Raw genomic sequence first — 18,475 nt, 5'->3', positions numbered from 1 at the left:
ACAGAACATGACATGAGGCTGACGGCCGTGATGCAACGGTTAGTTGAAAGAGGACTGACAGTCAATGAGAAGAAGTGTCAGATCAAACTAACGTCCATCAAGTATATGGGTGATGTTCTGTCACAAGAAGGCCTGAGAGTGTCAGATGAAAAGGTCAAAGCCATCGCACAGGCTCCCCCACCAACTGACGCCTCACAAATGCGGTTTCCTCGGATTGGCCCAGTTCTGTGCAAAGTTTGTTCCCCAGTTCGCCACAATAACAGCACCACTCTGGGACCTCACAAGGCAAGACGCGGACTGGAAATGGGGAAAGGAAGAACAACATGCATTTGACCAGCTCAAAGACGCCTTAATCAGTGCCCCCGTCATGGAGTACTATGCAGTTGAAAGGCCAACCAGAATCACCTGCGACGCCTCCCCCATCGTAGTGACGGGATCTGTCGTTCACTTGAGTAAACGAATCCATTCCGGTTCGTTCAGTAAAAAGATTCATTCAAACAAATCGTTCAACGAATCGTTCGCCCCCCTCATCTCCCTCCTCGCCCAAATGAATCGTTCGGTTAGTGAACGGGAAGTGACGTTGCCGAACGAATCACCAAAGACCGCTTCGCAGTACAACTGAACGGGAAGTGACATTGCTTGGTCCCTCCCTTTCTTGCACACAGGCTCCTCATTGACCACTCGTCGTAGTTTCAGAAATGAGTGACAGGCGATATCATTCTGCTTTCACAGACAGCCTCGTCTCCCTCCCGCTGCTGCAAAAGCGAGGGAGAACTTCTGCGTCGTCTGTCCTAGTTCAGTGGGATCAAAGTCATGGCTCGTGCTTGCATTTCGATTTAGGACACGGTTAAACATTTTCCTTTTGTGGGGGAAGTGGGGGTTTGGGGTCGGGGGCGCACGGACTTTCTTTAGCATGATCTTGATCACATATACAATGCTGCTGCTACCAGCCAACGCGGCATGCTTGCTGTCACGAAAATAAAAATAAATCGAAAGTTTAATTTCTAAATATGGAACGACCAACACATCATATTTACCTCTCGCTCTTTTGTATTTTAGTTTTTATGCTCATCACTATTATTTTAGGTAACTATTGTTAAAACAAGTGTAAATAACAGTTGTCAAATGTGCTGCTCTGAAATAAAAACAATACTACATTTTGATATTTGACAGTTTAATTGCAAATCAGTATTAAGATGATCGTATTGAATTTTTGCACTGGTATTAACAAATAAAATAATCCGGTCAGCTCCCCTGTCGTCCCCTCATCTCAGGTCGTCAAATGCTGACGAGAAATAATTGTTTGCTCTTTACGATGTTGCCTTTCTACTCTCATTAGTCTGTTAAGAATAATGTAGACATATTGCGACATCTCCCGTGTCCGCGTGCGTTGTTTTTGGGCACTTGAGTAGCACATGATGGACGGATGGACATAATTTGTCAAACCAACCAGCACCCGACATGCTCCGACACGAAAAATAAATAAATAAAACAGTCGGGAAAAATTGACATGTATATACAGTTTCATTGCAAATTAGTATTATGGTGATCATACTATTCTTTTTTTCTGTGCACATATGAGGTAAATATCGCTGCCATGAAGCCTCCATATAGTGACAGTTGTCTGCCCCCTTCACTGCCGTCACGCGACCGCAGCTCACTTTTGCTTGCCTCGTAGCTACCCATGTTTTTTTTTTTTTTAGCTCGCCGTGTTTTAAACTACAGTAAATTTGATAGTATGTCGTCATAGGTAGCCCCGAGTCTGTTGAGAAAAGTAGTACACTAAACCATGCTCGCTAGATTTGTGTGGTGTTTTGTCTGTTTGAGCAGCATTTGATAGTCTCCACAATAACAAATATGTGACAAAGTAATTTCCTTCCATTTTTTGACTCGTTCACCGCATTACTGGAAAGTCAAGTTAGCAGCAAGCTAGGTCAGGAACCGGAGGACCGAGTCACTGAACGGGAAGTGACATAACTCAGTCTTGCCCCCTTGCGTGCACGCTGGCTGCTTAATGGCTACACGTGGAAGTGAGTGACAGACGCCCTGATTCTCTTTCCGCTCCCTCCCCTGCTCGCGATGAGGCTGGCATCTGATTGGTCGTATGCGATGTCAGAAGACACTGCCGCTTGCTCAATGCCCTCCCACGCAGCGAACAAGCCCCAACCTCATAGAACGAATCAGTGCAGATGGTGATTAGTTCGGTCTCGTCCACCCAAACAATTCGTTCAAAAAGAACGAATCATTCGCGACCGATACAACACTACCCCATCGGGGTCGGTGCCATTTTGGAACAACAACAAACAGACGGAGTTTGGAAGCCAGTGTACTATGCCAGCAGGAAGCTCACACCCACTGAGACACGACACTCTCAGTTCCAAAGGGAAGAAGCTCTTGGAGTATACTGGGCTTGCTGAAAGTTTAGTCTGTACCTCATCGGATGTGACTTCAAGATCCTCACGGATCACAAGGCGCTTGTTAAAGTGCTATCACCAAACTCATTCCCGCCTTCAGCCAGAGTGGAGAGGTGGTTACTATTTTTACAACAGTTCACCTGCCAAGTTGTCCACATTCCTGGCAAAACCAACAAGGCCGACCCATTCAGTCGTCAGCCCATTAGTCACTGCGACAAAGCTGAGGAAAGAGAAACCGATGTGTACATCTGCAGCATCGTTGAAGATTCCACACCTCATGCTTTAACCTTCCGTGCGATCGAGCAGGTTTCTAAAGATGATCTGACCATCTCCAAGCTACGTCAAGCAATCGCAAAAAATGACTGGAACCGCTTCAGAGGCACAGCATTTCATGCGGTCAAGGATGAACTGTGGACAGCAGGACAGGTGGTTATGCGTGGAAAAGGATTGTGATTCCCGGAGGCCTGCAGGATCACGTAGTAGAGTTGGGACATGAAGGACACCAAGGAATCGTGCGAACCAAGAGCCGACTGCGAGCTAAAGTCTGGTGGCCTGAACTTGACAAAATGGTCGAAAAGAAAATAAAGCAGTGCTACCCATGTCAAGTGACCAGCAAGAACGCTCCACCAGAAGAGTTAGAGCGTACACCGTTGCCAGACCAGCCATGGACTTACCTAGCAGTGGACCTGCTAAGCATATCTGAAGGTAACTACCTGCTTGCTGTAATTGATTATTACTCCAGGTGGCCTGAAGTTGCTTACATGAAAGTCACAAACGCTACCAATGTCATTAAAGCCTTAGAAATTATGTTCCAAATTCATGGTTATCCCAAATATCTAAGAAGTGACAATGGTCAACCATTTGCATCCAAAGAGCTCCAGGACTACCTCATTGCTCATGACATCTTGCAGCTGAAAGGTGTACCGTACTGGCCCCAATCAAACGGAGAAGTGGAAAGGTTCAACAGAACAATTCTGAAATCGGTGAAAATTGCCAAGGCTGAAAAGCACGACTGGAAAATTGCACTGAAGAAGTTTCTGTTTCACTACCGAACCACTCCTCATGTAGTCACAGGAGTTTCCCTGGCAAAGCTTTTGATGAACAGAGAGCTCCGTGACAAGTTGCCCAGTTTCACCAGTACGGCCGTTGATGAGGAACCCCATGCTGCCACTTCAGAGGAAGCCCGCGACAAGGACGCTCTGCACAAGTTGAAACGAAACCTTGCAGCTAATCAGAGAAGAGGAGCCAAGGACCAAAACATACAACCCGGTGACACTGTTCTTTGCAAAAATCTACCCAAGTCGAATAAATTGGATCTAAACTTCGAGTCACAGCCTTATGAAGTTATTAGCAAACAAGGAAATGCAGTCATAATCCAACAACCAAACAATCCACCCAATATGAGAACTGCTGCTCACGTCAAGAAGTTCAGTGGTGATGCTAATCCCAGTGCACCCTCCACTTCAGATCCAGTCGTCACACCAGCTGAGTTGGTCCCAATCGCAACCACCTCTTTCAACGATCCGGACCCTGTAGCGACACCTCTTCCCGAGGTCCCTTTAACATCAACTCGTCATAGGTCTCCACCGGTGTGGCAGAAGGACTATGTGATGACTCACTAAAAGTCTCTAACTGGAAGACTTTGTTTAATAAAATGAGGGAAGGGTGAAATATTTTTCAAGTTTAAAGAAAAAAAAAGGTTTGGTTTTTTACTGTGATATGGAAAGAGAAAAGAAGACATTTGACATGTTGAAATTTGTTTAGTTGATGTCATAGTTTCAATGTGGATCTAACCATACTGATTTTCGTATATTCTACGTGTTGGAATGTCATTATTAAAAAGAGGGAAGATGTAGTGTTCTAGTATTACAAGTCTCGTGCGACTTGCACGCAAGAAGTGCGGAAAATAGCGTCAGCTAGTTTTGGAGTCGTGATAGACGTGTGTTGATTTCAGGCATGAAAATGGGTCAGGGGTTAAAAAGGTGAGAAGGGTGTGGAGGAAATATGTTCCAGTACACTGTACACCCCAACAAAATATTGAGCTCTGTCGACCCACACTGTGTTTCAGCAGGGCCGTGCAGAGACCGGTGGAGGGGCGGGTGCTCGTAGATCAAAAGGAGCACATGAACAAGTATTTAATACACCTTAAAACAACATAACTTCAATTTTAACCAGCTTTAGATAATTATTGGCTGCGACTGTGACATACTTTAATTGGAAGGGGGCAACAGTGAATAGAAATCAAAACTGTCATCAACACTTTCTGGCTTTGACTCAGTCAGTCTGCCTATTTTCTTCCCTCAACCTCTGCATCAAAACTTCCTTCCTCAACTTGTTCATCTGAGAACAAACCACATTAGATGGTCACTGAGCCACCAACAGCACAGTTTTCTTAAAACTATTATTTCATTATTATCCATACTTAACAACTCTAGCACCTAATGATTAATAAAGCAATGACATAAAATCTTATAGAAACATAACATTGTAATTGTATTTATAATTGTATTTAATACCCGACTATCCTTGCAAACTTGTTCTTACCAGGTCTGCTATTCACCCAGCTGATGAGGTATCCGCTGCCTATAGCAGCCTCATCTAACTCCTTTTTTTATCCCTCAATCTCCCTTCCCTACGAGGCATGTCTATGTAATGAAATATAAATATTAAAAAAAAAAAAAAAAAAACAGACTCCCCGGTGGCTTTTAGTTTTAAAGCTTTCTTAATTTCTTTCTCTCTCAATAACGATGGAGGTAGATTTGTGTTTTTATTATTCAATCGTGTTTTTATTATTCAATCAAAAAACAAAGTTACTTCTATCAAAAACAAAGTTGCTTCAACCAAAATACAGTATATACTTTTAATCCCCAAAAAGTCACTTCAATTTCAAAAAATTGTTTTTGATTGCAAAAATAAATTTGAGACAAAAAAAAGCATTTGAAAACTATTTTACTTGATTGAAACAAATTTTTCCATTGAAGTAATGTTGTTTTGCGTTTGGGCCACATTTTGGCTAGGACATTTGTGTCTTTATTATTCAATCAAATAAGTTGCTTCAAACAAAAAAATATATATAAAAAGAAAAACTTTGCACACGTGTCAATCACCGTTTACCAAAGCCTGAGAGGGTTTGAGTAGACTACTATGAAGCATTTAATAAAGCCAAGCATTTTCTTACTACTTTATTCTTGTTTAAAAATAATTCGGTGGGGCAGTAACATGTTTAAAACTTATCATAATTCTTACATTTTGAAGTGCTTGAAAACCATTTATAAATGATACTTTGGTGAAAAAACATGTCATATATATGTATCTTTTTTCCAATGTAAAATCTGAATAAATGCATTGAACACGCACCAAAAAATGGGGGGTGCTACTTCGCGGTTTTCACTTATTGCGGCGGGTTCTGGTCCCCATTAACCGCGAAAAACGAGGGATCCCTGTATTTCTGAAAAGCTTTAAGAAGCAGGACTCATTCTCACCACTCGTCGGGCCGGTGTTGTGCCGACACCGGCCGTCAGCTCAAATCCAAGCCGAAATTAACGCGTCTCCGGCGGACGACGGGAGCGATGTGAGGCGCCACCTCCATCCAAGAGCATGCCGCTTAATTTGACTCAACAGTGTTTCTTCGTTTATATTACCGCTAAATGCACAAGCTTGACGCCAATTTAACGGGAGCTATTTTTTTTCCATGGGAGATTTGGCTAGCTCTGGCAGTGTTCAACGCAAGCTGCAATGAATGGCAGTAACTTTATTATATCGCAAAATGTGAAAACGATTGAAACCATTACTCACCAAATTCAATCTGCTGGCAAATACAGGCAAGTGTGCATGCTGCGCTCTGGTCTGCCCCGGTGTGGATAAGGCCTGCTTTTTGTTTTCGCAGCTATGCAGTGCCACCCAAAGGCTCTCCGAGCACTCCATGTACAGTAAGGAGTGCGCGCGTTTGGAATAATGGAACGCACCTTGGGCCGATGATTGGTTCTCGTCAGCGAAGCATCTAGAAGGATTTGCTGACTGTCCAAGTGTGACATTTTTTAAAGAACCGATTTCTTAAGTGCTCAGTTTACGTACTAAGTTAATCACATGATGATAATAATAATGTAACGTGTATAATAGTCAACCGTTTTATCAGATTGAAATTCTTTATTTGTGGAAACTTATTGAACAACACGACTGCTATCTGCCGCAGCCAACGCACATATCTCCCCCGCCAGAACAAACGTAAACACGGAAGGCACGTCCCTCGCTCTCCCGCACCTCCCTCACCCCTCTACGTCATGCGGTGCATTCAGGAACACATGCTAACACCCTTGCCACATTATAATTCGATTCGTTACAATAATAATAATTAAATAAAACCTCCCGACCCCCCCCCCCTCCCAAAAAGAATTTCTCCTCGGATCTATGCAATTCACGTAGGTCGCCATTTTTGACTTCAAAACGGCGAATTTCGCCGAAAGGTGAGACATTTTCATGCCTGTGATTTGATTCCCTAATAAAACCATTGAAATGGGCCTCCATCTCCGTGTGCGTGATTCTAAAAACACCACATTACCGCCCTCATTTTTATTTACCGTGCGTTAAATGGACTCATTGCATTTCGCGACAGGCTTAGCAACTTCAATAAAACATATCGTAAGTTAGTTAGACGGACTTACAATCTGCCAGCTTGTCTCCTGTCGTCTTCCAAAATTACAACTGGGTGACGGCGCTTTGGGTGTTTATTCAAACCCGACGTGCAGCGAAGCTTGGCATTGAAGATACAAGACACAACAGTGTACCCTCCTTTGTTTCATTGAAAAAAGTCAATGTTTTGGCCACTGTGGTGCGCTTTTTTAGCTTTGTGCCCCTTTCCCCGCTTGCATACTAAGCGTCCGACATTAAAAAAAAATCCTCCCCCCCCCCTCCCAAAAAATGTTCTCCTCGGATCAACACAATTCACGTAGGTCACCCTTTTGGACTTCAAAACGGCGAGTTTCGCAGAAAGGTAAGAGATTTTCATGCCTGATAATGGGATGGATGTCACAAAGCGTCAGGCTGTCTTTGATTCGTTCATAAATCACTGAAAAATAAAAACATCCAAGCCAAAAGTTTTGTTGATGGAAAGATATTCATGAGTCAAAAATGTGACAACCAATCCCGTTCTTCACTACATTTTTTTAAGGGTTTTTATGACTACCTCTGATTTAAGTGGTACCTTACATTTCCGTGGAGTTGATGTGTTGTGCTATTCTTCTGAGGTCATCTAAAACAGAAGTGCTGAATGTGCAGATGGAGAATGGCTTCTCTAAATGTGAAAAAAAAAACATCTCAATTGCAGAATAGATTTAACGTTCCATATGCCATATGCGACCAAACTCCTGAGAAAATGTGTAAGTGTACCTGTGACCCATGGCATCCAGTGGGGGACCTTCACCGGAGGGCAGCTGTGAAGATAATGGTCCTCTTTGAAAAATATGTTGGGTGCGGGTAGCGCCAACAAGTTATTCGTCACTTTTATACTGTTGCTGGCCTGAAAGTAAGTTTTATATTTATTTTTAAAACAAAATTATGTGTACCTGGTTGCTTTATCGGTTCTTGAAACTATTATAAACATTAACTTATCTTGTAGACATATTCTAGTGCTTTAAACGTGACATAGGGGAACATCGCGTCGTGCCTGTAAACATTACAACCACATCAGGTTAAACATTTGAAAAATTTTAATGGCCGCCACCCCTTTAAAAAAAATCTTTTTAGCTTCATGTCTTCTCATTTGAAAAGATTGCATTTGTTCACTCAGGCTATTGCTGGCTAAAATAACGCAAACAGCGGCCTACGTAAGTAGCTAACATTTGTTTTCAATTGTCAAAAGTAATGTGTGATAGTCAAGCCACAAAAATGTAGTCTAGTACAACAATTCAAACAAATTCTTCTTGGTTAGTTATCTTTTGGGTGTTTTACACCCAAGTGGTAACAAACCTGACAAAAGCCAATCCAATCCAATCCACTAAATTCGCTCTTTGTTCATTACGATATCATACCAGCAACGTGCTGCGTCGTCCACCTCAAAAATAAAAGTCAACAAAACACGTTGTTTGTATGCATGTATTTTATATATGCGTATGCATACTGATTTTAAAAGATAATTTTCAATAAAAATAAATATTTAAAAAAAAACTGAGATGGCCCAGGTGGCTAAGTCCACAGTGAGCCACACCATCATTTTTATTAGGTTTGTGTGCAGAATTTGGTTGGCTTTTATTTTGGAACCCAACCACATATTTGGTTTGAGCCTCTTTTAGTCGACGGATCATCCAATGTTCAAAACAAGGTTTTGTCTTATCTTTTATTTATTTTTATTTTTATTTGTAATATCTGTATTTGCAAATGAAGTATTTTCAAAGTAACAAAATGACATTAATAATATATTCTAAGTTTTTATCCCCTAACGGTAAGGCAACGTGGTGGCTTCAAGTGAAAGCCCCTTTATCCCCCCCCACCCCAAATAACGGGGAGAATCCAAGAACGAGTCCACTCCAGGGGCACGCTGGATCACCACAGGAGACGAACAAAATCAACTCTAAAATTATATGACATTTTAAAATAAAAGTACTTTGGAACTTGTTCATATTTACTGTAATTTTATCTGATTTGATTTTTTTCCTCCCTTTTTTAAATATTTGATACATCCAAAGGACCATTCTACTTCTGAAATACACTAAACAAATGTAAGAATCGAATACAAGTACTGTTGTGAAAATATGACACCTGCTTTAAACAGTGCTAAAGAGAGTGAGTGCCTTGACCACGATAGATATCCTTTTCAAACGGTTTGGTTGATAACAAACTGCATTACCTATTTTTTTATTGTTAAAATTAGTTTTAGATAGATAATAAATTGACTGCATTTCTGAAGTTTTTGAAACTCGTGTTTGAAAATCAGTAGAAATGAGTAATCTACTGTCTGTCTCTGTTGCAACATGGCCGAAAAGTGACGACGTCTGTCCCCATTGGCTTATAGCAGACAGACATCTTGCGTCATTTTATGATATTTATGGTCAGTTTGTCAACTTGCTATCCTGCGTAGCTTGACTGGCTGGTGAAAGGTAAGGTGCATATTTTCTTTTACCCAATTTTGTGGTGTTGACTTGGAAGTATTGATGGGTTTAATGCTTTAAGTTGCAACCAAGGCATGCTAATAATTAAACAACATTTTGTTCAACAACATACGTTTAAATCGAACATAGCGGTGCCTGATAAATGTAGCGCTTTAATACTCTCTCCTATGCGTTGCATTGTGGTTATAAGCGGGTAAGTATAACAACGGAGTGGTAAAAATTATATATGTCTATTAAAGAGTGTAAAATAAACTATAACATTTTCCTGATTTCTGTTCCCGCCATTCTGGGGCGGAAGTGGGGGTGACGGTCTTCCAGCATCTACTGCGCATGTGTGACGGACTTCTTCGTCTTTTGGTAGAAGATTGGGGATTGCAGCAACTATTAGGTGCACACTGCCACCTACTGTGCATAATGCCACCTACTGCACAATAGGGTTGGGAATCTCTGGCATGAAACCGATTCAATATGTATCTTGATACACAGGTTACGATTCGATTAAAAAAACGAAACATTTTTAAGGCCGAGTGATTCGATACAGTTTATGAACGATACGGTTCGAATAAGAGTGAAAACGATACGATAGTAAACATTTGTTGTGTGTGTTCGTACAGTATTTTAAACATATAAAAAAGACCACATTTCTAATAGCAAAATTAAACAACGAAATTTCATACCAATGTTATGTTTTATTTTTTTATGAAGAAAAAAAAAAAAAGGCTTACGATATGACTGTCATTTTGTTGGATGGGATTGATAATAAAATAAAACACCAGTGACAGACAACAATAAAGTGCAGTATTTCAATTACTGAATTTCCTGGTGTTTTGAACACAAGAGGTAAATAATTTAAGTGCAAACTTTCAACGTAAACATTTATATTATATGCAGCAGCTCTAGAAAAAAAAGAATTAAACCTGCAATGTTATCATAAATAAATAACAAATTATGCTTTACTACTGGTATAATTATAATAAAAACATGGCATTTTAGACAGACAGGTCAATAACCATTACTTTAACCTTATACATAGCAAAGTCATTCACTTATGCCTGTGCTTCCTCATTTTTTATTCATCATCACTGTCCATATCTTTTTTGAAGGGCAGATTTTTCTTGAAGAAGATCAACTGATCCACATGTTCATGTTTAAGTAGACTGCGTTTCGTGGAAACAATATGCCGCCCTTTCCACCATTGTAGTGGGTTATTTTTCAGGGTTAAAAACTCACGATCTCTGTACTTCTCCACACTTCACACTGGCTCTGTCCCATGTGAACAGATCTGGCTGCCTTCATCACTTCAAAGTCTGATTTTTTTTTTTCCTGGGTGCGTTGAAAATCAGTTGCTGCAGGTCGCTGGCGTCGGTGCTCAAACTGTCCATTGTTTTAGCATGTTGCTTCGTTGCCACTACTAGCTTCGTTTTGGGCTGTGAAGAAAATGCTATGGAGCGTGCGTTACAGTGGTTTTGTTAGCTCTCGCGTTGTTATGACACACCCGTGATGATAGGGTAATGACGGCGACTAGTAGCGGTTCTGCCGAAATGCCTGGGAAGTTGAGACAACCACGAGTCCACGACTGTGAGTTGTGCTTGTCCATATGATATCATGCGTGCGGTAGGCCTGTCGCGATAACAAATTTTAGTGTGCGATAATTATTCTCATAAATTATTGCGATATGCGATATTATTGCGCCCACCCAATTTTTTTTTAACCAATTTACAATAACACAGTGAGAATACAGTATATATTAATAGATCAAGTACACCCATTTAAAAGCGATAAATATTTACTCTTAAATTCAAAAATACTTTTTAAGAAATCACAACTAAAAACAATAGACCATGCCTCTTAAGTAAAAAACAACAATATTGATACCACACAGAAACACAGAATAAATAAAATGTGTTAAAAAAAAAAAAAAAATTTTTGCACTTAATAACTTAAGCATTTAGGCATATGAAAACTTTTCCCCTCATAGCTTCTGCAATGGTGTTCGATAGGGATGCAACGATGCAGTTAAGTCACGGTTCGGTACGATTTTTGATACGGGAGACATGATTTTCGATCCAATTCAATACATTTAATGCTCTGTTAAAAAAAAAAAAAAAAAAAAAAAAAAAAATTTTTTTTTTGTTTCGGTTTTTTTTTTTTTTTTTTTTTTTTTTTTTTTTTTTTTTTCCCCTAACGAGCAAAAATTAAATTGCCATCATATAAACATGCATTTTAGTGCATAATATTTATGTGCTTACTTCTTACTGATCTGAAAAAATTTTGTATAAAAGTGCTGAGAATAATCTTTACTGTTTGTAAAGTGAGGCAGGGCACACTGTTGATTGCTACAGCTCTCTTATCAGCTAGGTTTACTACATGAGCAAGACATCCTATTTGTGGCCCGAATCCATCTGTCACGTACTGAATTAACAATATTTGCAACATTATCTATAGTCACTGGTATGGCTTGATTTGGCCTTCTTAACTTCCATTCAGTCATGACAGTTTAGAATTCATTGATGTAGTATACGGACTACGTGTCCCATCATCACTCTGGGCTCACGTAGCCAATGGCATGGGACGTAGCACATCTAGTTTGCCATTTCATGATATCTAGTTGTGCCGCATTTAAAAAAAGTTAGCAAGCGCCACTGAAGTCATGTCTGCTCATTACTACACAACACCAGCATATGACAATTGACTTTCATAAACAGGACGAGTTTGAAGCAGCTGTTCGTTGTCAAAGCGAGGTTGTTCGTAGCAGCCAAGTCGGTAACAATGTTTTGGCGGACTTCATTGTAAATATCCGGCGTTGTGCCGAAAAATAGTGGCCCCGCGTGAAATGTCACTCCTGACGGGAGTGGCCACACGTCAACAACACCGGCACACCATAGATGGTCCACAGTCACTCCGGAGCACTGACGCGGCCGGTATACGTTGAACAATAGGATATAATGGGAACGATTGGCTCCGGACCTGGAACGAAGATGCATTTTACGCAGTTGCTAACGAGGAATCCGACCTTTTAACAGCACGTCTGCCGCACGCGTGCACGCAAGGTGATAAATCGCAGCGGAAAAATTACCGCCTTCATTTTTATTTATCGCGCGTTAAATGGAATTATTGCATATTGCACCAGGCTTAGTGTGCGGTCTCAATCTAAGTGCGCTGTGGTGAATGACACAGGCGCATGTGAAGTAAAAGCTAAACTATTATCCTCTTAAGCAATGCATTGAACGAGGCATTAGAAGCCAATTCTTGTGCTCGCGATAGCCGAATTCTATCTCTACTATCGGTTCATTGAATATTTAATGGCTAATTACTGTCGAATTGTAACTTTACTATCGATACAGCTGTATTTCTCACCCGTAAAACCGGATATCCGAGGTTCCTCCTGCCAAAAAGCTCAATCTTGGTCTCACACAAAAATACACACGGTCCCAGGCTTCAACTGGGACCGTGTGCTTTGGTCAGATGAGACCAAAATTGAGCTTTTTGGCAACAAACACTCTAAGTGGGTCTGGCGTGCCACGAAAGATGCGCATGCTGAAAAGCACCTCATACCCACTGTGAAGTATGGGGGTGGGTCAGTGATGCTGTGGGGCTGTTTTGCTTCCAAAGGCCCTGGGAACCTTGTTAGGGTGCATGGCATCATGAATGCTTTGAAATACCAGGACATTTTAAATCAAAATCTGTTGGCCTCTGCCCGAAAGCTGAAGATGGGTCGTCACTGGGTCTTTCAGCAAGACAATGACCCTAAACATATGGCCAAATCTACACAGAAATGCTTCACCAGACACAAAATCAAGCTCCTCCCATGGCCATCTCAGTCCCCAGACCTTATTATGTTGGCAAAAGGCATTTGTACAAAGTATTAACACCAGGGGTGCTAATAATTGAGACACACATTATTTGATGTCAAATAATATTTTCTTTATGTGGGATTTTTTCCCCACTGATTGAATGCACATGTATTGACTGTTGGATTTTTCTCTTTTTTTCCATTTAGGTCCCATATTATTTGAATTTAAAAAAAAAAAAATATATTAGAAGCTAAAAAACACATCTTTTTCAGGGGTGCCAATAATTATGGAGGGCACTGTAAGTTGTGTCACCGTCATTGTTGTGGTAGAATAAGAATCAATGATTTTAAGTTTTCATTTTATAATGCAGCATATTTCAGTACCTTTGTTTCATACAGTTCAGTTGTATTTAACTTTTATGAACGTACTCTATTCAACATTATATACGTTTCATAACACTAGATAATGTTTCGATAATGCGACAGGACAGCGAGACTGACGAACAAAGATTTTTGGGGGAAGCGGTGCATAGTTCAAATAGTTGAGAACCGCAGTATAGTCTGAAAAGAAATTCAGTTTGTGAAATGCTGTATTTTAACACGTCAAACTATCCATATTGATGAAAATCTGTTGTTTAAAGATTGAATTTTTTTTCAGGTTCTCGACATCATGGTTAAACCTCTTGAAAATGACCGCTTCGAGATGTTCTCACCTCTGCCTCCACCACTTTCTCCGGGCAGGGGAAGCGATGCATTTGGGAATGGTAAGCATACAGTAAAAATTGCTTCTCAGATCCAAAAGGTGGCAAAAGAGGCCAACAGTAATGATACCGTGGCTAAGGTACAAAGAACCACATGTCATCCATTACCGTTTTTGCTCTTCACACAGATGAAGACCCTGGTGAGGTATCCAAGCTAGCTGAGGTTCCTCCTGCCAAAAGAGCAGTAGTGAAGAGACCCCAGCCAAAGCTGGACTCTCACAGGTTATGTAAAGCTTTGTTGATAATGTTGTGCTAATTTGTTTAAAAGAAAATCAAAAAAGAATGAAGAAAACTAAATCAATAAAACATCATTACTACCACAAGTGGCCACAAGCAGTGATAAAAGCTTAAATCTACAGTTAGGCAGCCTACTGCTATGCTAGCGCTGCAAGTTGCATGCAGTGTGTGATGATCACTCAGCACGGACCTTTAAAGGCTAAAGCAAAATTGTATTACCTCACTTGCCAAGATAAGAAAACAAATCTTACCATATGTGTCAAAACAACTAAGCCTGGAGAGGACACCAGTGAGTGTGTGTGACACAACTAAACACTGCTACAATGATGGCTAACTACACTACAATAAGAAAATGTCACACATTGTGAACACATTGAGGAAACTACGGCACATTTTCATCTCCTTCTCATCTCGTCAGGCAAAAACTCGCGTTGTCTCGTTATGTACAATATTAGTCTCCCTAGACATGTTTTTAGGTCGTTATCATCTCGCCATCATCATGAAATATGTTAGTCAATGAAACATTGTCGTTATCGTCATCGTTGACGAAAGCAACAGTGGTGTTTTAATTAAAATGTTTATTGCTATTGTCTGTTTTACTCTGGAAACCCCGTTTACAGACGGAACCGCTTTTGTTTCAACCTAGCCATAAAACAAAGGTAATTAATTATATTTACTATTTAAAATGTAATTTTTAGCTTAGAATCATAAAGTGATGTCTAATATTGTATTTAAAAAAAAGACTTTTAAAAAATTGTTCATTGTTCATATTTTAAACTTTTAAACAAATGACGTCACAATGAAAAAAATGGCGTCTGTAAAAAGTCATAACAATCGCTTAATTGTATTTTTTTTTTTTTGTTGCTGTCGCATTTTCTCCGATATGTTAAATGTAAAATAATAGATCCAAACAAAGAAAAATTGAAGAAAAAAAAAACGTTTAAAAGGGTAAATATATGAAAATCTCGACCACTCCTTAGCCACGTTTACATGCTGACTTTTATTCATACCGATTCAAATCATTCCAAATGGAAATTTCACATCAGCTGTTTACATGTCACTTCATCTATTCCGATCCAGCGTTTACATGTGACTGCCTTTATTCCGAAAGGACGTTTGACAACTGCCGTCTGACATGCGCAGATTAATCAAAACAAACCGTCACGTTGCAAAACATGGAGATCGATCGTCAGATCAGCTGCTGTTTTAACTTTTCGAGTGGAAACAAAACTTCAGAATGATACGATGATAAAAAGTTGTGTGGGTGCGCTGTGCGTGTGCTTGGAAGCCATGTTGCAAGTGACGTTACTTACGTCACCAAGTCAGTACGGAGCATGCGCAGAAAGAACGCAACCAGACACCATTCCGCTTCCCTGTTTACATGATATAATTTTAATTCTAATCGGTTTGGGAAAAGGAATATTCCACCCCTGTGAATCGGAATGAAATTCCATTCGGTTTGGGCCTGTTCATTCCGAATGAGGTGTTTATATGGAACACATTTATTCGGTTTGAACAAATATTCCGATTGTAATTGGAATATTTGGCTCCATGTAAACGTGGCACTTGATGTCTGCGATTTCTTCCTCGTGTTCCTTGTTATATTACCATGTTTCACCCATAAAATCCCCCCAAAATACAGCTGCCATTCAATTCAGTTTTATTTGTATAGCCCTATATCACAACAAGGTTGTCTCAAAGGGCTTTAAAGCCATTCACAGCTCTGTCTTGACACTCAGTGATACATGCCACATGGAGTTTTTGGATCGAAACAAGGTATGCACGCGATAATACAGTATGTCATTAAAGTCATGGCATCTTTAATTCTGCTCTCGCGTGCTCTCACCTCCAGATAGGGGCTCACTGTTTAAAAAAACAGGTTTTTAAAAATGCCCCCCTGTTCAAAATTTTTGTTCCCCCAGAAAATTGAGATTTTAAGCTTTCCAATGATGTACACATGCACACATGCATGTCGGACAATTTTGAAAGTTGGCCAAATTGAGGGTCTCAGAGCAGAACTTCAAGTCACCTGAGTGTTTTCCGCCATATACTGGACTGTCTCAGAAAATTAGAATACACAATATTCTAATTTTCTGAGACAGTCCTGTACATTAATCCACCATTTAAAGCAGGGGTGTCCAAACTTTTTGCAAAGGGGACCAGATTTGGCGTGGTAAAAATGTGGGGGGCCGACCTTGGCTGACGTCCTTTACATAGAACAATATACAGGACTTTCTCAGAAAATTAGAATATTGTGTATTCTAATTTCCTGAGACAGTCCAGTACAGCTATATAATTATTATTATTATTATTATTATATATATTATTATTATTACTCATAACCGTGCGGCTGCTAAAATCAATGGGATCTCCACACCCAATCTCACAGAACTGAAAAACAAGTCTATTAATCGTTTAGCCACCTCCATATTTCAGGACGGAACTCAGCCACAGCATAAATACTGTATAATATCATTCCTTTACCATCAGCTTGCAGATATCAGTCAAGTAAATTTAGAAGAAGTCTGATACCGGCAGTCATAGCTACTACCCTCAACAGCAGACCCCGATTATATATTCATTTTTACCTATTTTTTTTTTTTTTTTTTTTTTTTTTTTTTTTGGGCCTTTCAGTGTAACATAATGTAATGTACTTCGAGTAATGTTATGTTCAGCCAGTGGAGATGGGTTTCCCTAGGAGGACTAATAATTCTAAGAAAAAAAAAATCTGGCCCTTTTTTCCTTAAGTGTGGCTTTTACATGGAGACATATTACTGCATATTGTAAATGACAAAGCTTGAAATATTTTGTCCTCAGGCTGACGTCTGAAAAAGGCCTTCCAGCTCTACGAACACTTTTTGAAGACGTCCGTTTTAAAGGCAAGGGACATGAGGTAAGACACTACTCCTATGAACGACAATGTAAGTTCATGATGGTTGTTTTATTTCTCTGCAGTTAACGTTAGAAATAAAAACAATTTATACCGTTCATCCAGAAAGTATTCACATTGCTTCATTATTTCGATATTTTATTCTGTTCTAGCTTTGTTACAAACTGTATTAAATTAAACTCTTGCCTTAAAGTTCTACACACAACACCTCATTATGACATAGTCATTTTATTATTTATCAAAATCAAAGAACGAAGAAATCAGCTTTAAATAAATATTCACAACCTCATCTTAGTACATTCTTGATCCACCTTTGGCAGCAAACACTGCCCCAATTTTTTTTTTAAATATGCCACAAGCTTAGCACACTTATCTTTTGGTAGTTTTGTCCATTTGTCTTGGCAGTATTCATCAAGCTCCATCAGGTTTGATGTGTGCAGTCACTTTCCGATCTTTCTATAGATGTTCAATTGCATTCAAGTCTGGACTCTTTCCGGGCCCCTACAGGACACCCACAGAGTTGTTCCGAAGCCACTATAGGAGCCTAAATAATGGTTGGGTTAATTATTCATGTTAATTGTTATTTGTATATTTAGTTTCATAAAACAAGAATGTGACGTCAATCTTGACGTATGCGGAAGAAGCTGTGTGTATGAACAGGTGCGCTCAGGAAGAAAGACGCAGTTTTTTGACCTCTCGATTTATCACTCTACTTGATTTTAAATTGGATGATTTCTTGTTGTTTCCTGATTGTTCTCTTAGTTTGCTCTTTTGTTTATGTTTTGTACATCGCTCTGTCGCGTCGCTTTTTGTTTGCATGAACTCTGTAGGAGCAATGAGCAATTTTTTGCTGCCGTCCAGCATGCAAGGAGTCATGAAATATGGAGTCTATCAAAATGTTTTGGGCTGGAATTTAGGGTGCAGTGTCATAAAACTGGGCCTGCATCAGAGGTCATGGATGTTCAAACAGGAAAATGACCCAAAACATACCTCAAATTGCACCAAGAAATGGTGAAATGGTTGGAGACCAGTGCCAAAAAAAAAGAATGATACCTACAAAGATAAGAACACAGTGCCTATAGTCAAACATGGTGGAGGTCCAAGGATGTTTTGGGGTTGTTTTGCTGCCTCTGGCACTGGGTGGCCTTCATGGTGTGCAAGGAGTCATGAAATCTGGAAACTATAAAAATGTTTTAGGGCGGAATGTAGGGTGTAGTGTCAGAAAAATGGGTCTGCGTCAGAGGTCATGGGTGTTCCAACAGGTCAATGACCCAAAA

At 40.0% G+C, this 18,475-nt stretch overlaps 1 protein-coding gene across 1 annotated transcript in view; it reads left to right on the top strand.

The window, feature by feature from the left end:
* Positions 1 to 7,902: 7,902 nt before the first annotated feature.
* Positions 7,903 to 18,475, top strand: part of tipin (timeless interacting protein) — a gene marked incomplete at its 5' end in the record, with an annotated part of 31,828 nt that continues 21,255 nt past the window's right edge. The window contains 4 exons of the mRNA XM_057830521.1: positions 7,903 to 7,935; positions 13,969 to 14,074; positions 14,200 to 14,293; positions 17,126 to 17,201. Coding sequence (XP_057686504.1) covers positions 7,903 to 7,935; positions 13,969 to 14,074; positions 14,200 to 14,293; positions 17,126 to 17,201 — 309 coding nt within the window. The remainder of the gene's footprint in view (positions 7,936 to 13,968; positions 14,075 to 14,199; positions 14,294 to 17,125; positions 17,202 to 18,475) is intronic.

Source organism: Corythoichthys intestinalis, chromosome 1 (genome assembly GCF_030265065.1).
Source record: "Corythoichthys intestinalis isolate RoL2023-P3 chromosome 1, ASM3026506v1, whole genome shotgun sequence".
Lineage (NCBI taxonomy): Eukaryota > Metazoa > Chordata > Actinopteri > Syngnathiformes > Syngnathidae > Corythoichthys > Corythoichthys intestinalis.
The sequence above is the reverse complement of the archived record's forward strand: the minus strand, read 5'-3'. Positions and strand labels throughout refer to the sequence as shown.